Source organism: Biomphalaria glabrata, chromosome 3 (assembly GCF_947242115.1).
Source record: "Biomphalaria glabrata chromosome 3, xgBioGlab47.1, whole genome shotgun sequence".
NCBI classification, from domain to species: domain Eukaryota; kingdom Metazoa; phylum Mollusca; class Gastropoda; family Planorbidae; genus Biomphalaria; species Biomphalaria glabrata.
In genome coordinates, this window is record NC_074713.1 from 26,021,154 (window position 1) to 26,047,587 (window position 26,434).

The following is a 26,434-nucleotide window of genomic DNA, read 5'->3' on the forward strand; positions in this document are numbered from 1 at the left end:
CATCTGCATTAAAGGGACTAGATCTATACATTACGGTCATTCTTTTGTTTTTATTTCAAAAGTAAAATAATTTCTCTTGCAATGTTGAAGGCTTATACATGTCTAGAGAATACTAGTCTGGGAGGAGAGACGATCAGGGTAGATAGAAATGTGTAAAACAGAGAAGTGCAATGTTACAGAGACATGTCAAGTAGTGTAAATTAGTAAGAAGGAGGCAATTAGTAAAAATCACTAAACTTAGAGACACTTCACAGGTCAGAAGAATAAAAGTAAAGTAACTATAATACATGAAACACTAAACCGTAATTTACAAATAGAGAAAACAAAACCTAATGAAATACTCAGAAAGACACAAAGATAGAGGCATATTTCTTATTCCATACACTATGACAAATTCGTACAATTGCTCCTTCTTCCCTAGTGCCTTTAGAAAATTGAATGGGTTGCCTGAATCAGTCAGGAAAACCAACGACTTTGCAGAGTTGGACTCATTGATTAACATGAATGATTAGATTGACATGAAATGCATAGGACGTAATTATCTTCTTATTTTAAGTAACGTTTTTAATATAACTTGGACTACTCGGGTCTCGTGTTTGACTGTTAGTGTTACACCACCACTGACTTACATCACAAGCTTGGAAAGCACTAGAAAGAAACGCGGAAATGAACCTGGCGTAAAAAAAAAAAACGTCCCATGATTCGCAGACGGATTAAAAACTGCGTTAAATTTTTGGCTTTTCGTTTTGTTTTTTTTTTAAATCCCGTCTCTCTCTCTCTCTCTCTCTCTCTCTCTCTCTCTCTCTCTTTCCCAACACGGAATGACGTCATAGGAACTTTCCGATTCCTTGCCGCTGGATAAAAAAAAATTCTGGCCTGCTGCTTGTGTATCGAGGCCCTCCCTACGACGTTGAGCGCTTTTATGTGGGGGAGTTCTGGTTCGGGTCATGAACTCCCACACGCCTGTCGTCTGCAACACACGCGCTGAAATGAGTGGGCCAGCACGAGCGTGTACGTTCTAATTGTGCACTTATTGTGGCTGCTTTTTTGTTTTGGAGTTAATTTCGTGGACTTCATAGTGTGTGTACCATGCCATGGTAACGTGAGTAACTAACATTCTATCTCTCATCACGTGTGATATCCGCCATTAGAGCTGTACTAGTGTCCAAAATATGAGGATAACCATCCCTTTTATAGGTTAACTCCAAGGCCTGTCCACAAAGGCCTGTATTAATGACTTTTATGTCATACTTACTAATGACCGAGTAGTTAGGAGCTTGGCTTCTGAACCGAGGGGTGTCGAGGGGTGTCGAGTTCGATTCTCGGGGAAGACTAGTATCTTGAACTTGTGGATTTATTAGGACACTCATGAGTCCAGCCAACTCTAATGGGAACCTGATATACGGTGGGGAAATATAGGCGGATGGTTGTTGTGCTGGCCACAAGACACCCTCGTTAGCCGTCGGTATAGTAACAGAAAATCTGCCCCAATAGATGGCAAGGATCGGAAAGGGGTTTTGTATTAATTTTTTAAAAGTAAAGTTCAAGGCCTGTTTACTTCGGCCTTTACTAATGACTTTATACTTGATAGCTATTATGTGTGTTATTAACGATTAGCTGTTGTTTGTAGTTTTCTAATGATCTTTTTTCCCCTCTCTTTTACTCAGAGCCTAGCACTTAAACAGTGAGTAGTGGTTCCGGTTGTACCGTGGGGTCACGATGACCGAAACACTGGCACGGTGGGTTCGGTTCCTGGCTGACCCGAAACTTACGGCGCAGTTTCAGAGGAAGTGCGGAATCAGGAGCTGGTCAACCACTGCCGAGGCTAACGGCCTTAATGGGAGCGCCCCTGGCAACAACAATGTGGAACCGAACGGGAAGATCGCCCTAGGAAAGTTAGCCCCGACAGCAAATGGAAAAGTTGAGCACGGACGATTAGCCTCTACACCAAACGGTCACGTAAAGTTTGAACAAGGTCCCTCTGTGGCAAACGGCAAAGCTAAACATGACAAAATATCCTCGACGGTAAATGGTAAAATCAACCATGACTCGCACAGCAGTGTTCCTGACCTGAATATTTCTAATGGAATTACCAGAAGAAATGGCGACATCATCTCCCAGGTCAACGCGTCGCCTGAAAGCTTGAATTTCGCCCACAGCGATGGTAAAAAACGGAAGTCGGGTTCATCTAATGACCAAGCCATACCCCAAGAAACATCGCTGCACTACTCCATTGACAATGCCGCTCTCTACTGGCTATTTTCTTTCGGTGCTAGTCTGGGCAACGAGCTGTTTTATACGCTCTTCTTCTCAGCCTGTATGTGGAGCTTCGACAGCTTTGTCCTGAGAAAAACTCTCATCCTGTGGGTCGTGAACATGTACGTTGGCCAGGTGGCCAAGGATATCATCAAGTGGCCCCGGCCGAGATCCCCTCCTGTGGTCAGACTGGAGGAGAGGTATGAACTGGAGTACGGGATGCCCTCGACCCATGCCATGGTGGGCTTTGTACTGCCCTTTGGAATGCTGTATTACATGTGTGGGCGGTACGAGGTAAGAACCAATACTTACTTGTTATTTGGATGGAGCTTATTAGGTTATTTTCTGATGAAGAGTGCTGTAGATCATACATTTATATACATTTATTTATCAAGATTTTCCATATATGCAACCTTTCTCTCTCTCTTCTTCTTCTTCTTCTCTCTCTCTCTCTCACTTCTTCTTCTTCTTCTTCTCTCTCTCTTCTTGCTCCATCTCTCTTCCTCTGTAACGTACACTTATTGTAATCACCTTTGCCATTGAGTATGTATAATATGCTCACGTCACTTGTCTCTTAACATAATGGGGCACCCTTGCTGATTCTGATAATCTTATTTCTCGTGACTCTAATGCCCGCTAGGTAGAAGTCTACTTCTCTACCTTCCGCCTGCTCTTTCGTCTTCCCTTTGGCAAGGCCCTCGTGTCAGACTGAAAGGTCTTCCCATGGGCTGGGAGTTAACATCTCATTAGCTGGACGTGTTTGTTCTAGAAATGACTCACTAATACTGTCTGTTGTTGTCTGTTGTATGCAACGTTTGCTTCTGTTTCTATAGAAAAAGGCGTGTCCTCGCTTCTGTACAGGCTCGTTTCTAAACGATCATAAAAATTCAAGCAGTAATATATGACAGAGAATGTGTCCAGGGGCGTAGAACGCCCACAAGGCTTAGGGAGGCTGTTGTTGCGTCCTATCAAACTCGCTGTTTAAATAAACAAGTCATGTACTAACCGTAGGTTTGTTTTGATTTCGTCTCTTAAGTTATTTATTTTGGCGGTAACAGCTCACTAAGTTCCTTGACCTGAAACACTTGTGTGTGCTCACTCGCTGCATCATCCAATGCTAATAGACTGTGTTGTCGCTTTAAGCGCTATCATTTTATTAGAAGAAGAATGTGGGTTCACTGTTTGTGACACTCTTTCGAAGCCCTGTGTTCAACACTCTCAATGGCGTGGGACCAAGGGCGTATCCAGGATTTTTTTCGGTGAGAGTTTTGGGGGGTTGATTTTTTCCATATATATTTTTGTGTGTGTATATGTAATTAATCTTTATTACATTCTGAACTTTCATTCTTTCGGAATTTGTTTGCACCCTAGAAAAGTTATTTCTGGAGTTTGTGGGGAAAAAGTAGAAACCACGCCTTGCGCAGCCCCGTCCCCAAGCATTATTTCCGGTATTTGGCACTAAAAAATCTGAGGTATCTATAGTGCATTATTAATAAAAAAAAATTGTCAAAGGTCAAATCTGCCATTCACTGCACTTTATTAGTGATGCCCAGCGACTGGTAGAAATAGATAATTATATTTGTGCTTTAGTTTATTTTTGGAGGGGGGGGGGGTTTAACCACAAAACCCTTTTGGCTACTCTCAATGGAATTTAGTGACTGTACCTTTTTTCTTTGTATTGGAAGAAGGGTTTTAACCTCCAAAACTCTCCTTCCTTGGCTGCACTCATCGAATTTGTTGACTATTTTTCATTTAGTTTTTTTTTTTTTTTTTGAGATTTTTTAACTTCAAAACTCTCTTGGCTACGCTAAAGGGAAAAAAAGCAGATTCTGGGGGATCTACAGTGCATTACAGTACATTACACTTCTTCTCCTCTAATAACAAATTGTAAGCTAAAAACCAAATCTGCTATTTAATGCACTTTATAAATGGAGCCCAGCGGTTTGTAGAAATTGATAGCTAGCTATAGTTTCGCTGTAGTTTTTTTATTGGAGGGTAACCACAAAACCCATGTTGGCTACACTCACGAAATTTAGTATGTGTAGCATTGATTTTTTTCGTTAAAACTCAAAACTTTCTGCAGGGGGGTTTTAAACTCAAAACCCACTTGGCTACACTCATAGATTTTGGTGATTGTAGTTTGCTTTAAATTTATTTTGAAGAGGGGATTTTTAACACAAAAAAACTCTGCCAGGGTAGGGGGGTAAACTCACCCCCTCCCCTTTTGCTACGCTCATAAAATTTGGTGATTTTCGGTTGCTTTATTTTTGAATTTATTGAAGAGGGTTTTTTAACCTCAAAAACACCCTCCATTGTGATTTTAAAACTCAAAACCCAGGGGCAAGAGATGGTTTAATATTAAAATATCACTTACAATAAACAAAATTAAAGAAAAAAAGTCACAAAATTCCATCCACCCTCCTGCGGGGGGGGGGGGGGTGATTTAATTTCGGAGAGAGGGGTGAACCCCGAAAACCACAACCCATGCGTGGGACAATCTCGCTAGACAAGGTTGATACAGATTCTAGAATATCTAGATCTATTGGATTGTTTGATCTAACGAGCTAAATGATTTCATTGGATGTTATTGTTTTTGTTTGTTTGTTTGTTTGTTGTTGCTGCTGTGGCTTACTTAGCTTTCAAAATCAAACCTACTGTCAATTGTTTTGTTCTGCGTACTTTCCAGTGATTAATGGTGACATGACGTTATAAACTCTTTATGTCACACAGTCTACAGTCATACTTTGTAAGGCCATTAGTAACAATCTAGTTCATCACTGTTTACTACTTTTGTTCTGTGTTTGTTTGTTCTTGTGTTTTTTGCGTGTGGAATTTTACTTTTTTTTTAAAACTGATCTCTTTGAAAGTCGTAACACACTAAAACCTTACAGAACTTTGCTTTTATAGCCCTTTAGCACTGACCTATACAATATTTGAAGGAAGCAAAATATAACAAAAAAAAAAAAAAAACACTTTAAAAAAAAAGACAGCAAAGAATTCAATAAGATTTATTTCCTCTAATCAATGTCGAACTAAATTAATTAATTTCCAAAAATTAATTGACTAATTGGTTAATTTTTTTACTCGATTCATGTTTTGTCAGGTACAATAAATAATTGTGTAAAGTTGATCCGAGAATAGGCCTGGGAGAAATACGTGTTCAAAATTTGCCACTGACAGACAAACAAACAGAGTTGATAAAAGCTAAGATAAAGTGGAACAATGTTTTAAAACAAGAATGTATACGTTCATGGGCAGGGGATTTGGTGGTGATATTATAAACTGTACTTTAAAAAAAAAGTGCCACCAGGGCCCGCGTGTTTTAGCATTTATTGATATTTGTCAGCCTACTGAGTGTACAATGGACGGAGCACTGTACACCGAACTAATTGACGACTATCAGTAACTCAAAAACATTGCAAAGCATTACAGAGTAAATGACATTGAATGAGTAAATAGAATTGTGTAGAAGCACTGCTTGTGTGTGAGCGTCGTGTTTAGGAAAGCGTTGTTGGAGAGTATCCCAGAGCCCATCATGGCATGGTTCAGTGAAGTGGGGTTCCGTGGGTGGTGCCTGCGGAAACTAAAGTAGGGTAGAAGAGACCCTGAGTGGTGGAACGTGACACTGAAACAGAACAACTCGATGTGTGTTTTGAAAGTACTTGTAGATAACTTGCGCCACTCCCTTTCCCCAACACTACATGACGCTGACAACAACAACAAAAAATAACTGTAGAGATGTAGTCAAACGTGCTTCATTCCCTGGTCACACATGCACTACAGGATGAAGGCCTTTGCATCAACGTGCTACGATGTAACGCGAATCTACCTTTTTTCCCTTTACCTTTACCTATCCCTTAGTCTGTTGGACCGTTGGGGAACCAAGCAAGACTCGTCGACCGTCTTTCTCCATTCCTCACTATCTTTTGCCTTGTTTAGAACCTCTTTCAATGGCAGGCCCGTCCATTCTTTTATGTTGTTCTCCCATCGCTTTCTCTGTCTGCCTTTTCATTTTCCTGGTACTGTTCCCTGAAGGAAGGTCTTTGCGAGCCCCGAAGATCTTGTAATATGGCCATAGATTTTGAGCTTGCGTTTTTTCACTATAGTTAGCAGGTCATCATCTACCATTGTATCCATTTAGACCAAAACAAAACGATGAGTGTGGGCCTCTTGTGTAATGGGAAACCAAACCAAATACTTTTTTAAAAAAATACAATGAAAATACTTTTATTTAAGTTCTACTAAAAGAGAAAATATATTGTCCAAAGGAAATGTATAGAGCACTGAGCTGAACGTAGGTTAGGCTTTGAATGACATAAACTCAAAACCTAGAATAGTTTCTAATTACATGGCACTGTAAACAGACCGTGTGAGTCAATGGCATTCTTCTATTTGTTAAATCTTTTAGATGTAGGTCTGTTAACGTTTTTTTTTTGAAAAGAGTATTCACCCTTGATCTAGTTTCTCCACTGTGGTTGTTTTCTCTCTCCTCTACTTTTTACAAAGCTTATTATTAATTCACACCGTCTGTCTGTCTGTCTGGGTGGATTCTTTTTTTCTCCCAATTCCCATTATCTGATCAAGTTGAAATTCGGCACATTTATTCATTGTCGATGACAACACATGAATCAATCACAAAAATAACCAGTTAATTAATCGATTAGTGGTAATTCATATAATATTGACATATTGGGGAAAGGAAGATAAATCTTGCAAAATTGAGGGCAGCGATTGAACGATCTCTTCCTTCCCTTAATATAAGCTTTGTTTTGATTTTTGAAGTATTTTTTTTTATTTTACATGTTGCCAATTACAAACTACTACACGCAAATCTAAATTTCCTAAAACTATGTTGTGCCCCCAGAGATAACAACTACTGAGATTACAACTACTGCCCCCAGAGATTACAACTACTGCCCCCAGAGATTACAACTACTGCCCCCAGAGATTACAACTACTGTACCCAGAGATTACAACTACTGCCCCCAGAGATTACAACTACTGTCCCCAGAGATTACAACTACTGTCCCCAGAGATTACAACTACTGTCCCCAGAAATTACAACTACTGTCCCCAGAGATTACAACTACTGACCCAGAGATTACAACTACTGACCCAGAGATTACAACTACTGCCCCCAGAGATTACAACTACTGTCCCCAGAGATTACAACTACTGTCCCCAGAGATTACAACTACTGCCCCCAGAGATTACAACTACTGCCCCCAGAGATTACAACTACTGCCCCCAGAGATTACACTACAATTTACCGTCACCGTTTTGAAATTTATGTCAGGAAAATTTTTTTTTTCAGATTTATGCTAGGCAGCTGGGTCAAATATTACGGCCCTGTTTGAACCTATATATACATCGTAATCCTGGCACAGGTCTGGCTTCACTGCCTCGCTGTCCACATTGAAAATAAAGAAATCTTTTTCCATTTCGCTGTCGTCTCAAAATGTCATTTTAAATTCGCCTTAAAGTTTCCAAAAGCTGTCTTTAAAGTCCTTCACAACAGTCAGTAAACTTGATGAAATGAGACCAAATCATTTGAGATGATTGGTAAATGTAACAAGTTGTTCGAAACTTTTAAATGCGAGCCCGAAATATTTTTAATAAAATGGTTCTATCCTTGTTTGTTTATTGCTTACAAATCTCAATCCACTCAGTGAGTTGAACTGAAACTATTTCCCACTTGGGGACATTAAAGAGTAGCACAGTAGTTAAATGTCAAAGTGGTATCGTGCATTAGAAACTTGTTCACTTTGCAAATGTTAATCAAGGAAAGACAAGCGAGTCTGCTTTTTCATACTTTCTTTTTTCATATGCAATAAAGAAATTGTTTTTTTGAACAAGTGATCTTACATTGATATTTGATCCAATGGTAGTGGAAAGAACTAGTTGCTCGATAACATTTAGTCTATAGCTTCAACCTCCCTGTAACTAAGTCCAGCCTTTACAATAATTAAATCTCAAAATCTTGGTCTGCTCAGATTTGGAAAGACATACGGAAATCGAAACCAACTAACGTCATTGTTATTGCCCAGTTTCCCCTTTTTTTTGTGTCCCTCCACAACATGCCGAGTGGCTCTCAATCAGATAATTACCAGTTCTAGTGCCAGTATAGACCTTAGAGCAGTGTTTCTCAAACTTTTTCCTTGACGGAACACTTCGCACATTCTAAATATTTAGCGGAACACTATTTTTAGAGAGATTAATTTACGTGGTGGCCTACTAGTTAATTATTCCAGTAGTTCTTGGAACTCCTAGTCAGGCCTCATGGAACACAGTTTTTGGAAACACTGCCTTAGAGGATTGTTATCTTTATTTCCTTCCAAAAGAGATTAAAGCAGAGAAAAAAAAAACTGACAAGCTGAAGAAAGAATATCTACATTTCACTGTCTCCTTAGGCTTGTTCTAAGTATCGGCCACGACTGGATGGGTCTAGGATATAGTTTTGAGCATGTATCTTATAGTAGTTTCTAGTTGTGTGCTCATTTGGTTCAGCAATCAACAAGGAAACATTTGAAATTGTTTCTTTTCCATTTCAGTTTAGTTTGCTCCTCGGTCTGGTGGTAGCAGTCACGTGGTGTTTACTGGTTTGTTTTAGTCGCATCTACCTCGGCATGCACAGTGCATTGGTAAGTCTGAAAATACTGAGAGGTGTGCATTTCTCCAATCCTTAATTTCTTAATTAGAGATTTACATGTAAGTCTATTTTACGATGCTTCCTACAATGTTCTTGACTCTGGTTTCGTTCGAAGCTTTTCTTTTCTTGGGGTTATTTGACTACGTCAGTGATGCCCAAAAAAACGGCCCGCTGGTTAAATCCAGCCCGTGCTATCCAGCCCTTCGAAATGTCTGCCCACGGGGTAAAATTTAGCCTTGGAGGCTCGATGCCATTAGACTTGTCTGCTCACAGTGCACAATGAAGCCTGAGAGGCTTGGCCCCTTTAGACTTTAATATATTTGTGTGCAAGGTTAAATGGTCACCCACAGTGTACAGGGCCATCTACTATTCACATGGTATGAGGCCACTCACTATGCACATAGTATAATATCCGAAATGCACAGGGCCATTCACAATGCACATGTTATAAGGCCACCTACAGTGCACATGGTAAAGGGCCGCCTATAATGCACATGCAATAAGGTCAGCCATAAAGTGCGATAACAATCAGCAATGAGTCCCCAGGCCTTGGGTGAAAACGAGAAAAGGTTAAAGGGAGAAAAAAATGTCACGTTCAAGGGAGAAAACTTATGGGAGCTTTTGAAATCAATCATTCCCTGGGACCTGAAAAACGTTTCCAATAATGTGATCAGTGTGTCTGTCTAAAGTCGGATAGGGACTGCTATTTGCATAATTTATTATTGCATTTTTGATGAACATAGAGTGGTCTTAAACAACAAAATGTTGAAAGCTGAATGTGTTGAAAAACCAAAAGCCAAGGTACACAATGTGCTCCTCCGTTCTGACATCCCGCATTCTCTCCCCTGAGAAAAGGAAGGAAATGTGACATGACACTCAGCTACCGTCCGGTCAGCATTCCTTTTGGTCAATGAAGACTGGTGTTACTGTCAGGGCTGATGACTCACGCCTTGGTGTGAGAAGGGGAGATAGGGGTTGAGTGGAGGGCTGAGGGGGAGGTGTGTGCGTTTGGGGGGAGCAATGATGGGGAAGGAAGGGAGTCATTGCGACATCCTCAGTTATGTCCCTTTAACCTTTTCTTTCCCCCCCCCCTCCCATCCTCCAGTCTGTTTTAACTGCACTTTCAGATGACCTCGACTGAGGTCAGTAGATTACTAGCTCACGAACTGTAGTGTGTTGTTGCTGAGGTTTTTTGAAGCTTTCTTCAACCCCCCCCCCCCTTTCCCCGCACACATTTAACATGCATGGGAGCCGACATTAACTTGACAATGTCTAATTACAGGTAGGTGACATTGAAACAGCTGTTACTGGATAGTAGCCCTACTTGATGTTACATAACTAAATGTTATGACCTGTAAAGGACTTTACGTAAAGGATTTATGGAAGGGCATGGGTGTTCAGGACATTTACTTGGCTATTAGGGCAAACACACAGAAATACACGGACATATGTTTTTTTAAAGGACCAATGTGTTCTTCTTATCCAATTGGAGGGTTCTGATAATGAGTCTTAGATTATATGAGTTGAACTGCGTAGGGGGTTCACAATTAGTTCTTCATACGTTACGTCTTCTAATGGGCTATAATGGAACCAGTATTTCTAACTGGCCTCTTGATAAAGTTCGCAACCTTGAACTTACTTGAAGAACATGATCAGACATCTCCACAGAGGCACAGACATCTCCACAGAGGCAGGTTGTCTACTTTCGGAACCTATCTTGTCTCATTCTGCTGTGCTATACGAGTATTTTATTTGCCTCCATGGATGCAACAGCGACTAGATCTAAAGTATATTAATTAACTCCATATCCAACCCGATCTGCATCCAGCATGCAGAACCTCGAAAACCGATCGCAACTACTCTAGTTGTAATATGAACGGATTTGGTTGTCCCTAGGGAACTGTTGCTTATCAATGCTATGAATAGATTTTTAACGCTTTGTGATATCTAGATGTTTATACTTTGTCTCATTTAATGTGTTTTGTTGCATGATTGTTGTGTACGCCATTTCGTGGTTTTAATCTTTCATTGTATTCTTCAGGACGTCATTGTTGGTGTTATGTTCTCGGCTTTCCTGATGTTGGTGACGGCTCCATGTGTGGATCCCCTGGACACGTTCATCATCACTAGCCCGCTGTCCATGCCAGTGGTCATCGCAACGTGCTTGGCACTCGGACTCGTATATCCTCGCGTGGACAAATGGAGTACCACGCGAGGTGACACCACCCAGGCTTTGGCAGTTTTCTCGGGAATAGTCGAAGGCCTCTGGCTCACTAGGCGCTCCGTAGACTTTGTCCCCACGGTCGAATCTTTGCCGCTTCTCCTTGGGATAACATCGCGCAACTCTATCGGGGTAGCGCTGCTGCGCCAGCTTATTGGTGTCCCCATCGTCTACGGTTCGTTGCTCATCGCCAAGACGGTCATCCTCTACTCGATGTCCTGGTTTCTGAACTACGACCCCAAGGACCCGGAAACCAAAAAACGATTCGTAGTGGAGTTACCCTACAAGTACGGACAGTTCTTCGTGTCTTGTTCTGTGGGCGCGTACATAGTGCCTCTCCTATTCTCCAAGATGAACATTGCAAGACCAGGATTTTACTCCGAGACATTTAGTCTTCTTTAGAACTAACAAAAATATATCTTTAGATCATTGAAGAAAACTTGGATTCACTGGTTCACTTTGTTTTTCCATGAGAAACTAAGAATCTATGTTTGAACAGAAATGTCAAAGTGGAAAACAAAAGAAATGTCATTTCAGTCATATAATTAATTTGTTTGAACACAAAAAAAAAAGATTAATTTAATTTACTTGTTACACGTATCCAATGGGAAAATTTTTTTTTTTTAGTTGGTTAGTTTTGTTGAGTGTATCTAATTATATGAAAGTTGGTCTTTTTGACACTTGTCCATTACCACCATTTTCACGTTCATCAGGCATTCAGTTCAGCTTTGTGTCTGTTTTTATGAGTTGAAAGTTCTTATAATGTTCAATTGGTGTTCATTGTATGTTCAGGTCATATTTTTTGGTATGGACGTAATGCTCATTCTATATGCAAGGCATATTTATGTCATGTTCAAGTGATTCTTATATCTACTGCATAAAAAAAAGGAAAGTTTAAATTTACACAGAACACCGTGCATTGGTCTTGTAAATAATGCGAGCAGTTTTATCAAGTTTATCTGATGTTTTGATAAGTTACCTATGAGATAACATGTCAGCTATATATTTAGCCCATCAAGTGACCGGAGTTATTCATGAGTCTGTTTCGGAGAAAAGCATCCTTTATTTGGGTCATGTTTTTTTTTAACTTAACCTTTTCCAAATGTAGAACTTTAACACTGGACACCATGGTGTGAGAAAGGGGATAGGGGTTGAGAATGTAGCATTCTAACTAGATCTATATCGCCTTGTATTTGTTCAGCTGACCCAGAAAAACAATGAAGTTTTATCCTATCTTGAAATGTTATCACGTACTTTGTATCGTTGGATACGTTCAGCTGCTGAAAGTGGATAAATAGTTATCTAGTATCTAAAGATCACAGATCGAGTCTTGGGAAATATCTATTTACATATATGTATGTCTATAAATGTGGATCCACAGAGCTTCTGTTATCTGTCTGTCGGTCAGTCTTCATTAAAATGAAAATGGAAATCGCTATTGAAAATTCAATTTTGCTGCCATTTTGTTTTTCGTGCCCCAACTAGTTTCCACAACTATTTCTGGCTTCTGAAAATGTGACACAACGAAGGACTGGCAGTTTAGAAGTTGACAACACATTCTCTTCGTAACATTTTCTTTTATTTTATTCCCGTACGCACAATCTTAAAGTTTCTGGGAACTGTAAAATAACGAATGATCCTGTAAGAATGTTTATTTCTCTCTTCTGCCCTATTTATGTTGTTACGTGAAGGTATTCCTAAGACTATACAACTATGTATCTTGAGAAAACGTGAGTTATTTATTTTATGGGGGGGGGGGGGTATCCATGTTTAGTTTTAAGTCCTCGTAACGTTCAACTTCTGGTTCGCCTTGCTTTTTAATTTTCCCCTGAAGTTCCTATCTTAAAGCTCTATGTATTTGTCCTTCTCTTCAGCAACAAGTGTAGCAAGGCCATGGCTGCCAGCTCTATGTATTTGTCCTTCTCTTCAGCAACAAGTGTAGCAAGGCCATGGCTGCCAGCTCTATGTATTTGTCCTTCTCTTCAGCAACAAGTGTAGCAAGGCCATGGCTGCCAGCTCTATGTATTTGTCCTTCTCTTCAGCAACAAGTGTAGCTAGGCCATATGACTGCCAACGCATAAATAACTAACTCTAACGAGAAAGAAAAAGGTGATGGTTCTATAAGAAAAGAATTGGCTGTCAGAGTGGACACTAAAATAATGATCTCGTTTTAAGGTGAGATTAGATCGCTCTCACTCATGGCGCAGTATCGGGAATTGTAACATTTGGAGAGCAAATTGTAAATACATTTTGTATTGTATCAAATGTTTAGAGAATATGTACAATTTTTGTGTTGACTTTTTCACGCAAGAACTTGTCATGAGCACGTGAAAGATCTGGTCTGAATGTCATTTAGTGCCACTGAGAGGAAACGAAACCAGATGAACGTCGTGCAAACAAAGAATACTTTTGTATTTCCTAAGCAAAGGAAGATCTGTTTGTACATAACCATTCAGTATTCTAGGAACAAAGGGTTTAACGAATGCACGGCTATCTCAAATGAATGACACACTTTCACTTACTTGGGCTGTGTTGAGACTAGAACAAATCCTTGTGGTGTGTTCAGAGTCTAGAACAAATCCTTGTGGTGTGTTCAGAGTCTAGAACAAATCCTTGTGGTGTGTTCAGAGTCTAAAACAAATCCTTGTGGTGTGTTCAGAGTCTAGAACAAATCCTTGTGGCGTGTTCAGAGTCTAAAACAAATCCTTGTGGTGTGTTCAGAGTCTAGAACAAATCTTTGTGGTATGTTCACTGTCTAGAACAAATCCTTGTGGTGTGTTCAGAGTCTAGAACAAATCCTTGTGGTGTGTTCAGAGTCTAGAACAAATCCTTGTGGTATGTTCACAGTCTAGAACAAATCCTTGTGGTGTGTTCAGAGTCTAGAACAGATCCTTGTGGTGTGTTCAGAGTCTAGAACAAATCCTTGTGGTGTGTTCAGAGTCTAGAATTGAACATATTTGTTGTATTCTCTACTTGAAAGCTTTTCATCATTTAATTGACGAAATCAAAACAAAGTTCATGCATGAATGTTGATATTGTCTGAAATAATGAACACTGGTGTCTTGTGTAGAGAATGTTGTCCGATGTGGTGAATCTTGATATTGTCTGAAATAATGAACACTGGTGTCATGTGTAGAGAATGTTGTCCGGTGTGGTGAATGTTGATATTGTCTGAATTAATGAACACAGGTGTCTTGTGTAGAGAATGTTGTTTGATGTGGTGAATCTTGGTATTGTCTGATATAATGAACGCTGATGTCTTGGGTAGAGAATGTTGTCTGGTGTGGTGAATGTTGATATTGTCTGAATTAATGAACACTGGTGTCTTGTGTAGAGAATGTTGTCCGATGTGGTGAATGTTGATATTGTCTGAATTAATGAACACTGGTGTCTTGTGTAGAGATTGTTGTCGGTGTGGTGAATGTTGATATTGTCTGAATTAATGAACACTGGTGTCTTGTGTAGAGAATGTTGTCCGATGTGGTGAATCTTGGTATTGTCTGAATTAATGAACACTGGTGTCTTGTGTAGAGATTGTTGTCCGATGTGGTGAATCTTGGTATTGTCTGAATTAATGAACACTGGTGTCTTGTGTAGAGAATGTTGTCCGATGTGGTGAATCTTGGTATTGTCTGAATTAATGAACACTGGTGTCTTGTGTAGAGATTGTTGTCCGGTGTGGTGAATGTTGATATTGTCTGAATTAATGAACACTGGTGTCTTGTGTAGAGCATGTTGTCCGATGTGGTGAATCTTGGTATTGTCTGAATTAATGAACACTGGTGTCTTGTGTAGAGATTGTTGTCCGATGTGGTGAATCTTGGTATTGTCTGAATTAATGAACACTTGTGTCTTGTGTAGAGAATGTTGTCCGATGTGGTGAATGTTGGTATTATCTGAAATAATGAACGCTGATGTCTTGTGTAGAGAATGTTGTCTGCTGTGGTGATTGGTTCAGTATGGTGGCTAAACATAACAGGAACGTGGAATTTCTTTCCATATTCCAATCGCATCGCCCCACTTCTTTGTGTTCTCTAGCATGTCACGAATAGTTCACAAACATCTCTGTTGAAAATAACAGAATCGTGTTTCTATGAAGGTTTCTTCTAGTTGTACAAAATACAGAAACCTGATCACACGAACTTCAAAGATTTATTTATTTTATTTGACGAATCGAACTAGAATATTGTGAGTTTTGTTCTGTGAACTAGTTCAAGAGAAGGCTTGAAATTTGTGTAAGGACAACTTCCGGTTCATGAAGTGAAACAAATTGAGTGCGTGTGTTGGCGACAAGATCATTCATTGGTTTGGTCTGTATGAAGGCTCCATGGAGAGACCTGATAAACACCACCCTTTGGAATGCAATATTTCGTATTGATCTTTATTTATTTATTTACATCATGTTATTGTTTTAATTCGATTTTTTAAATATTTGGTTAAATTGATTAAATTTGTATTTGTTTACTTAAGTCGCAAAAATGGGTTTGTCTTCTTTTATTAAAAAGCTTATATCAAGTTATATCAAATCACTCTGTCTGGTAAAAAGTGTGTACACGTTATTTCTCCCACGCCCCTTTTTAGATCAAATTGAAACTTGACACAATTATTCATGGCGTAGACAAGACATGAAGCAATATAAAACATTAACAAGTTAGTCAATTAATTATTAGTAATTCAAATTGTTTTGTTTGATGCCAACAAAGGAGATTAATCCTTCAGTATTCACAGATATGGCTAAATTGGTAGGATTTAGACCCTTAAAATAATTGTTGACGCTATACGCATCCTGCGATCAAGTTGATACTTTAAACAATTATTTATTGAACCCAACAAAACATTTCGTTTGATATCCTATAAGGAAATAACTTCTACCATATTGATAGATATAGTTGTAAGGGGGAGTTCTTCCCCTTAGATAAGCTTGTGTTTTTTTTAAAGGATTTTTTAAAATTATTGTTGTCAACGTGTGTATAATGATTTATTTATACTACATGCACATGGATAATGCCAAAGGAGAGTAATGGTATGTAGTATACTATGTAGTAATATAATCGTCTTTACAAGTTGGCATTAAACCACCGGTAGATAAAACAAACCTTTGCTATGTACTCATATTTAGGCATTTTCTGTCAATTCCAGTTGAATTAAATACATTCTCTTAACATCAAGAGTGCACGGTTGGTCCTATGAAAAAGATAAAAGTTGCAGGTCTAATTAGGTCAAAAAAGGAGGCAACCCTTGTCACAACTATTATGCTAGGGAAATTAGATGTATTATAGATAAGATAATTTTTACTGGTCCAATCAAATGGAAATTAGTTTGACTACAATTGACAACCTCAGCGTAGCTACTGTACAATAACAATATAGATTCAAATACGAACAACATTCACACATGAAACACATACACACTCCCATCCAGCGCTTTATAAATTAGAATTCCATGTACTTGTCGATGACGACATCTAGCGTATTTACGTTGGTCGTGGCGCGATCATCTTGTTTCTGTCACCCAAAAGTTCAAGTCGTCAACATAACGTTGTATGCAGGGAGACTTTGAACCAGTAAGAGACTCGAGAACTATCACGTGAATAAAGATATTTGGAAATGTTGGTCTTGTTGCCTCTCTCTCTAACATTGTCTCCACTCTCAAATGTCCTTAACTAGAAGATGAAACAACGTCTTTTACAAGATTGTATTTTTTAAAAACATTGTCAAAATAGATTTATAAATATTTTAGATGTTTCGGGTGTTCCTTCAGAGTTGAAGATTATCTACTTCCTAGTCTAGACCTCCCGCAGGAAGACGAGGGATGGCAGGGCATGAATCCGGGACCATCGAGACGACAGGCCAGCGCCCATACCGTACGACCAGGCAGCGGCATTTATGTCATTTGACTTGGTTTATGTTCAACCACGGATTGATCACTTCAAAGAAATACAACTTTTGTTTTTGGTTAATTTCAAAAACAATTAACCGGCTCTCCCCAAACACCTATCCTTTTTTTTTTTTATTTGTTGAGAGGACGTCATGCTCCCCCCCCCCCCCCCAGCAGTTTGAGAAACGCTGACTTAGTAGGTTGAAGTACACTTTGTGTATATCTCTATTCAACTCAAGACTGTGTATAGACAACTGTAGATCTAGTATGGACTACTCAAAGAATCTTTCCCATTGAGTTGAAATTCCTACACTAAAATGAACTAAATTCCAGAAAGAAACGGTCCAGTGAACGCCCGAAATAGTATGGAAGATTGGTTCAAAAAACCTAACTTGACAAAAAAGTTGTAGGCCTACTTTAGAAAGACTAAAATGAAATAGTATTCTCAGCAGTAGTCCTCTATAGGCTTTGAAGTCTCGGTGCATGTGTGTGTTGTAAGATCTTTTTAAACCACTCTATGTATGTACAGTGGCGAGCATGAGAAAAAAATATCAAAAGAAAAAAGATTATTTTTTTTAAACAAAGCTTATGTAAGGGAAATAACCTCTAATTACTGCCATTTATCTGAAAATGGCAGATTTTTGCTACTTTTCTGCCATTTAAAACAAAGCTTTATTAATTAGTAGTAGAAGTGGGAGAAAAAACATGCCAAAAAGTAATACAAGGATTAAATCCATACATACATCCACATCTCTCATTAACTAGCATTTATTCCCCTTATTTCCATATCAAACAAAATAATTTGTCACCAACAATTAATTAACTGATTCGTTAATGTTTTTTTTTTATTAAATTATGTCTTGTCAGGTTTAATAAAAAATTGTGCAAAGTTTTAACTTGATACGAGAATGGGAAATGGAAGTAAAGGTTCAAACTTTTATCAGACAGACAGAGTGAGTTGATAAAAGTTTTGTTATTATTACTAAAGAATGTATTAAATTGCTTAAGTCAAATACAATTTATAATAAAAAATAAAAAAAAACTTAAACTTAAATTTTGATTTATTTTTTTTTTGTATTGTGGACGTGGGCGTAGCCGCCAAACCCCCCCCCCCCCCCCCCGAAATGGGAGGAACGGAATTCAGTGACTGATTTTTTGCTTTTATTTTGTTTATTTTAGGTGAGATTTTAATACTAAATCATAACTTACCACAGCATAGCCGAGGGGGTTTTGAGTTAAAAACCCTCTACCAGGGGGTTTTGAGTTTAAAACCCCCTACCAGAGGGTTTTGAGTCAAAAAAAAACTATCAGGGGGTTTTGAGATAAAAATCCCTCTACCAGGGTTTTGAGTAAAAAAAAAAACTATCAGGGGGTTTTGAGATAAAAATCCCTCTACCAGGGGGTTTTGAGTTTAAAACCCCCTACCAGGGGTTTTGAGTTTAAAATCCCCTACAGGGGTTTTGCAGTTAAATCCCCCTCTTCTATAAACAAAACTAAAAAAAAATGCAAACGACAATCCCCAAATTCCAAGAAAACAGCTAAGGAAGATTTTGACTTTAAAACCGCCTCCAAAAATCACGATAAACGCCCTCTCAATAAAAAAAAGGAAATTACACACTCAAAATTCTATGAGAGTAGCCAAAGGGGTTTTGAGTTTAACCCCCACCCCCTCCAGTTGGGGTTTGAAGCTAAAAAGTACCTCTTCGATATAAAAAAAAAGCAAATTACACATTGTAAAATCTATGAGCGTAGCCAAAGGGGTTTTGAGTTTAAAACCCCCTGCAAGTGGGGTTTGAAGCTGAAAAATACCTCTTCAATATTAAAAAAAAAGCAAATTACGCACTCAAAATGTTATGAGCGTAGTCAAAGGGGGTTTGAGTTTAAACCCCCCTTCAGAGGGTTTTGATGCTAAAAAATACCTCTTCAATATAATAAAAGCAAATTACACACTAAAATTCTTTAGCGTAGTTAAGCTAATGAGGGGTTTTGAGTTTAAATCCCCCTCCTCCAGATGGCTTTTTAAAAATGTAAAACCCCTTCAGATGGTTTTGAGTTTAAAATTCCCCTACAGAGCGTTTTGAGTTGAAAATCTCTCTCTTCAATATTATTTTAAAGCAAACTACAGTCACCAAATTCTATGACCGTAGCTAAATGGGGTTTGGAATTTAAAAAAACACAAAAAACTCCAGAGATTTTTTAGTTTAAAACCCCTCAATAGATGATTTTGACGATAAAACTTTTCGATATAAAATCTAAAGCGAAATACAGGCATGTAATTCCAAGAGCGTAGCCAAGAGAGGTTACAAATTTCTACCAGTGGCTGGACTCCATTAATAAAGTGTGAATAGTCATCTGCCGAAATTGAAAAACACTAAATGTGGCTCAACAAAGATGGCTAAGACAGATTTTAGGAGTCAGTTATAGAGATCGGGTCTAAATCAAAGAAATCATATGCCGAACTGGGAGTCGAACCCTTAGTAAGGTTGTGACAGAGCGTTGCATGAAGTTTTGCGGGACATGTTCTCCGACAAAATGAATTACGCGTAATAAGAGTTGCGAAAACAGCTTGCCGGAAAATGCGCCGAACGTGCGAGAGGGTCTAAGTCAGTGAGAATAGCACATTGGGTTTTTGAAATAAAACTTTTTAATAGCAAGATAATGCACTGTAAATACCTCAGAATATGCATTTTGTTGGCTTTCAATACCAGAAATAGTGCTCGGCGGCGGGCTTCGCCCCGCGCTGGCAAGGGTGGGGAGTCTACAAGTTTTCCATTAATTCCAGGAAGAACCTATTCTAGGGCACAATAAGCGTCTTCCGAAAGGGTCAAAATTTAATAAAGATTAATTATGTTAAACACACACACACACACACATATATATATATATATATATATTTTTTTTTTTCCGCGGGGGGGGGGGGGGGGGGGGGGTCGGGGGGAATCCTCCCCCCCCGAAAAAAAATCCTGGCTACGCCCATAATTGTGGAAACCCTTTTCTTGTGGAAGACCTGGGGGAGCAGCCCTGTCTCGGTGTATGGAGTATCAACAATGGTAGATGGTGTAGTCGAAATGACTTTGGTGTAAGCAATTATTCCAATGTAGACAAAGATCTTGTGCAGCCTGGATAACTAACGTGAGCTTTAATAGTGGAAATAACAAGCAAAATATTTGTAAAAATCCTTTAAAATTAAAAAAAAAAAAAAAAAGCTCTACAAGGGAACAACTCCGCTTTAAAAATATATATCTCAATAATGTCATAGTTTTTTCCCTTATTCAATATCTATCAAAATAATTAATTAACATCAGTTAATTGACTAATTTTTTTTTTTATTGAATCATGCTTTCTTGGGTACAATAAATATTTGTCTAAAGTATCAATTTGATCGGAGCATGCGTGAGGGAGAAATAACATTAACAATTATTGAAGGGGACTAAACCCAACAGCCATATCTGTGAATATTGAAGGATTATTTTCCCTTGTTGATATCAAACAAAATAATTGACTACCAGTAATTAATTGTCTTATTGGTTACTTTTTTAAATTGATTCATGTCTTGTCTATGTCAATGAATACTTGTGCGAAGTTTCAACTAGGTCCAAGAATGGGTGTGGGAGAAATAACGTGCACACACTTTTGACCAGACAGACAGAGTAAGTTGATATAAGCTTTGTAAAAATGTATTTGTCGAACGCTAGCTGCCATGTTTGCTTGTTCAGAATCAAGCAAGTCTGCTCTGAAGGTCATGAAACCTTTTTTTTTATGCCATTTTTATTGTGTGTGTGTATGCTCCCGATATGGTGTTTAAAAGATAACAGTATCACCAGATATCTCAGGCCTGTTTCTATTTAAAGATCTCATGTCATAACTGACGCTATCAAAGAACACATTATTATCTCTACGTGTGTTTGACCCTAAAAACATAACCCTAACCTTTCACCTTGTCTTCAGTTGGCCATTAGACTGGCCATAAGTGAGTACATTGCCCACCAATGTTATCTACCGCATATAATCTGATAGGGAAGAGTTGTTTGTTTCCTAAGGGTCGTAGGTCTCCGTGATATCGGAGTTTACAAGGGGTCAAGCCTAAGAGGAAGAATAACAAGAGAGGAAACAATTCACCATTCTGCAACGGAAGCAGCTGCGTGGAGGTGAAAGTTGCTTTGAATAGTATCCCACAACGTTTCTAAACACTTCATCTTCAGAGACTAGAGTTAGTCACGACCTCAATGCTCTCGATTTTTATACAATTCAACAGAAAAAGGTTGAGGTGCAACAATATTTAAACCCGATACGGTCCCAGTAAGCTACATCGCGCTAGCACTGAGATCTCGACTTATAAAGTATGTAAACAGCGTGTGGTTTTCTCTTTTGTTATTCATTCTCTTTGGGTCACACTGATTAAATAAGAATATCATATCGCTTTATCGTTTGTTTTTGTGGGTTACCTTCATTTATCTCTCTGTGGTATGTCCGTGTTCGAGTTACATTGACCCCAACGTGTCTTAGCATTAGGGAAAGTGACCCTAAAAACAATTCTCTTTTTTTTTGGGTCAGAACCGAAGCTACGAGAGTGCTTTGTGGGGTGGAACTCTGGGGCCTTTTGATGCAGGTACAGCATAGAACTCATTCAATACAACAAGCAGTACTGAGCTCTTCATCAATTAACGCCGGTTATGTATTTTTAAAATATGAAGAGGTCATATGAGAACATGTTATAGTGGTCAAGGGAGATTAAGTGGACATTTGATTTTGTGTATATGTTAAAGAAAGGGTGGGCAACCTTTTTTCTAACGAGGGCCGCATTAAAAAAAAAAATCATTATTATTTCATATTAGGGGCCTATATATATATATATATATATATATATATATATATATATATATATATATATATATATATATATATATATAATTGGGTCAATAACATGTTTGATAGTCAATGCATCCCTGCATGAACTTTCCCTTGTAGAGTTTATGGTTGGGATATTGTTCTTTAATTTATTTTAAAAACAAACACACACACACACAAATGTTTTTCTCAGTCCAAGCACGGGCACCATCAGTTGTTACACTTGCCATCAGTTGTTACACTTGCCATCAGTTGTTACACTTGCCATCTTGTTCCAAGCCAACTCCGTTCTTCATAGTATTGAATAAATACTGGCCTAACCTTTGCCTTTGACTGAATGTTTCGAAATATTGCCAATAAGAGTTTAATAATCATTGTTTATTTAAAACGTTTTAGAATGACACGTAGAGACAATGTTAGCAATAAGAATCAAAAGTTTCATTAATTTATATAGATATTTAAAATTATTTAATTTCAATATATTTGCATTTTTTTTAATCTGTGGGCACACCGGATTTCTGTAGGTGTCCGCGGGCCGCGTCACGTAATTTGCCCACCCCTGGGTTAAAGGATAGTTTGGAGTGTTTACGAGTTACATTTAGAGGCCTGTGTTATAAGTCATACACACATCACCATGATGTTACAATTTCCAGAATAAGTTCTACCTCTCTCAAAAATAAGTCAAAATTTGAGACTTTATATATGTAGAAGTCTCAAAAATAAGTCAAAATTTGAGACTTTATATATGTAGAAGCCGATGTATACAAAAATATATTTAGACTAGCTTTTCTTTTTTTTTTATTCTTGGTTTGTTCACTGTAATATTTGTATAGTAGCTACTTATAGATCACAATAGGATTGTGCTATTATGATAAAGCGAACCAGCCAGGTACAAATACATTCCGTTACATAAACTAGGCATAGTAAAGGCGTTCAGTTTTAGATAGACGGTATTATCAAACTCTACAAAATGATTTTAAGACAGATATGATAGGGTGCTCACCATGTGGAACGCAATTTTTAGTCCAGATTGTATGATAATGACCGGGCCAATTTCGACTCTATGTACGCCCCTGGTCCTTTATAAAAATACAACTCACGTTTCCATGCTTTGATTTAGTACGACAGACCATGGTTAGACCATTAGTAGGCCTATAGTTTCATGGTTAGACCATTAGTAGGCCTATAGTTTCATGGTTAGACCATTAGTAGGCCTATAGTTTCATGGTTAGACCATTAGTAGGCCTATAGTTTCATGGTTAGACCATTAGTAGGCCTATAGTTTCATGGTTAGACCATTAGTAGGCCTATAGTTTCATGGTTAGACCATTAGTAGGCCTATAGTTTCATGGTTAGACCATTAGTAGGCCTATAGTTTCATGGTTAGACCATTAGTAGGCCTCTAGTTTCATGGTTAGACCATTAGTAGGCCTCTAGTTTCATGGTTAGACCATTAGTAGGCCTATAGTTTCATGGTTAGACCATTAGTAGGCCTATAGTTTCATGGTTAGACCATTAGTAGGCCTATAGTTTCATGGTTAGACCATTAGTAGGCCTATAGTTTCATGGTTAGACCATTAGTAGGCCTATAGTTTCATGGTTAGACCATTAGTAGGCCTATAGTTTCATGGTTAGACCATTAGTAGGCCTATAGTTTCATGGTTAGACCATTAGTAGGCCTATAGTTTCATGGTTAGACCATTAGTAGGCCTATAGTTTCATGGTTAGACCATTAGTAGGCCTATAGTTTCATGGTTAGACCATTAGTAGGCCTATAGTTTCATGGTTAGACCATTAGTAGGCCTCTAGTTTCATGGTTAGACCATTAGTAGGCCTATAGTTTCATGGTTAGACCATTAGTAGGCCTATAGTTTCATGGTTAGACCATTAGTAGGCCTATAGTTTCATGGTTAGACCATTAGTAGGCCTATAGTTTCATGGTTAGACCATTAGTAGGCCTATAGTTTCATGGTTAGACCATTAGTAGGCCTATAGTTTCATGGTTAGACCATTAGTAGGCCTATAGTTTCATGGTTAGACCATTAGTAGGCCTATAGTTTCATGGTTAGACGCCACAGTCACGTGACAGAATAAGTCATGTTGCCAACTTTCAAGAGTATTATGAACTTGTAAGTCTGTAAGAGCATCAATAGGGACAAATCGATTTGCGCCCGCACATACACACACACAGGGGGAGCCTAATGTAAATATGAACGTGATACAATCTGACCCTATATACAGAAACAGCTGATCACCAAAACTTTGAGTAACTTAATGTTAAGAGAGACGAATGTAGTTATAGATCGAAAATCTATCTTCACACTATAATAAACCTTTTCAGTTTTCATGGGTAGGCTGCTCAGTATTGTAAAAAGGGGACAGAGAGGCATTAATAGGTGCCTACACAAATTGATTCTAGGGATGGCGACTAGGGCAACTGCGAATGATAGATTTTGTCACCGTCAGCCCATCATACTAATATAAGACCGTTAATGAGAACAGGTATAATTTGGCATATGACACTTGCCCTGGGCCCCGCGTATACATCTACAGCTAAGGCTGCCTCTGTCTTGAAATTAGTTTTTTTAAATGACACCCGGATGGCTGAGCGGTAGAGCGCTTGGCTTTCGAACTAGGGTCCCGGGTTCGAATCCTGGTGAATTCTGGGATTTTCACTTTCGGGATCTTTGGACGCCTCCGAGTCCACCCAACTCTAATGAATACCTGACATTAGTTGGGCAAAGTAAAGGCGGCTGGTCGTTGTGCTGGCCACATGACAACCCCGTTAACCGAAACAGAAGACCTTTACATCATCTGCCCTATAGATTGCAAGGTCTGAAAGGGGAACTTGACTTAATCTTCTCATTGAAATGGGAACGTAGTTCCAAACATCTAGATCTATATTGTACATTACAGGCGTGGTGAGTGGTGGCCAATGACTAGTGTAACAATATAAGAGTATCCAGAGTTACGATACTGGTTTGGTTCCATTCAGTAATAGGAGCCTACAGTTATAATTTTACACCAGCTGGATCTCGCCCTTAAGATGGTACATGCTGGTCTATAAATATTAAAATGATTAATGATTGTCTTATTTTTATCCAATATCCATTTCAATGAAGCATTCATTTATGCCGTCCACGCAAATGCTTGGGATCAAGTCCTGAAATCGCATTCTATTTCAAAAGGATTTGGGGGGGGGGGGGGGGGGGAGGGACTCGGTATCTTATCTTGAAGATTACAGACGTTACTTTAAAAAGAAAGGTAATACGCATTAGATGTGTCAATCTAGTAATTGAAACATAGTCAAAATCTGAAAAGAAAACAACAACAAGGGATGGTATTTGAAGTAGCAATGTGTGCTGTGTAACGTGTCAAGTGTTCACTTGACAAAATCTTGTCACTTCCAGACGTTAGCTCATTGAAAGTTTGTCGTTCAATATGGAGATCACTCTACTTCCAGACGTTAGCTCATTGAAAGTTTGTCGTTCAATATGGAGATCACTCTACTTCCAGACGTTAGCTCATTGAAAGTTTGTCGTTCCATACGGAGATCACTCTACTTCCAGACGTTAGCTCATTGAAAGTTTGTCGTTCCATACGGAGATCACTCTACTTCCAGACGTTAGCTCATTGAAAGTTTGTCGTTCCATACGGAGATCACTCTACTTCCAGACGTTAGCTCACTGAAAGTTTGTCGTTCAATACGGAGATCACTCTACTTCCAGACGTTAGCTCATTGAAAGTTTGTCGTTCCATACGGAGATCACTCTACTTCCAGACGTTAGCTCATTGAAAGTTTGTCGTTCAATATGGAGATCACTCTACTTCCAGACGTTAGCTCATTGAAAGTTTGTCGTTCCATACGGAGATCACTCTACTTCCAGACGTTAGCTCATTGAAAGTTTGTCGTTCCATACGGAGATCACTCTACTTCCAGACGTTAGCTCACTGAAAGTTTGTCGTTCAATACGGAGATCACTCTACTTCCAGACGTTAGCTCATTGAAAGTTTGTCGTTCCATACGGAGATCACTCTACTTCCAGACGTTAGCTCACTGAAAGTTTGTCGTTCAATACGGAGATCACTCTACTTCCAGACGTTAGCTCACTGAAAGTTTGTCGTTCAATATGGAGATCACTCTACTTCCAGACGTTAGCTCATTGAAAGTTTGTCGTTCCATACGGAGATCACTCTACTTCCAGACGTTAGCTCATTGAAAGTTTGTCGTTCCATACGGAGATCACTCTACTTCCAGACGTTAGCTCACTGAAAGTTTGTCGTTCCATACGGAGATCACTCTACTTCCAGACGTTAGCTCATTGAAAGTTTGTCGTTCCATACGGAGATCACTCTACTTCCAGACGTTAGCTCACTGAAAGTTTGTCGTTCAATATGGAGATCACTCTACTTCCAGACGTTAGCTCATTGAAAGTTTGTCGTTCAATACGGAGATCACTCTACTTCCAGACGTTAGCTCATTGAAAGTTTGTCGTTCCATACGGAGATCACTCTACTTCCAGACGTTAGCTCATTGAAAGTTTGTCGTTCCATACGGAGATCACTCTACTTCCAGACGTTAG

The 26,434-nt window shown here is 38.8% G+C and overlaps 1 protein-coding gene across 6 annotated transcripts in view; it reads left to right on the forward strand.

Annotated features, from left to right (window-relative positions):
* Positions 1–15,595, forward strand: part of LOC106057009 (sphingosine-1-phosphate phosphatase 2-like) — a 36,314-nt gene extending 20,719 nt beyond the window's left edge. For 4 of the 6 annotated variants that reach the window (XM_013214013.2, XM_013214016.2, XM_013214014.2 and 1 more), the window contains exons 2-4: positions 1,668–2,550; positions 8,808–8,897; positions 10,947–15,595. In XM_013214013.2, the coding sequence (XP_013069467.2) occupies positions 1,720–2,550; positions 8,808–8,897; positions 10,947–11,528 (1,503 nt within the window). In that variant the 5' untranslated portion in view covers positions 1,668–1,719 and the 3' untranslated portion in view covers positions 11,529–15,595. Of the gene's footprint in view, positions 1–875; positions 1,103–1,667; positions 2,551–8,807; positions 8,898–10,946 lie in introns of those variants that run through there. The other 2 variants (XM_013214015.2, XM_056024238.1) reach the window with 2 other exon arrangements.
* The last annotated feature ends 10,839 nt before the right edge of the window (positions 15,596–26,434 follow it).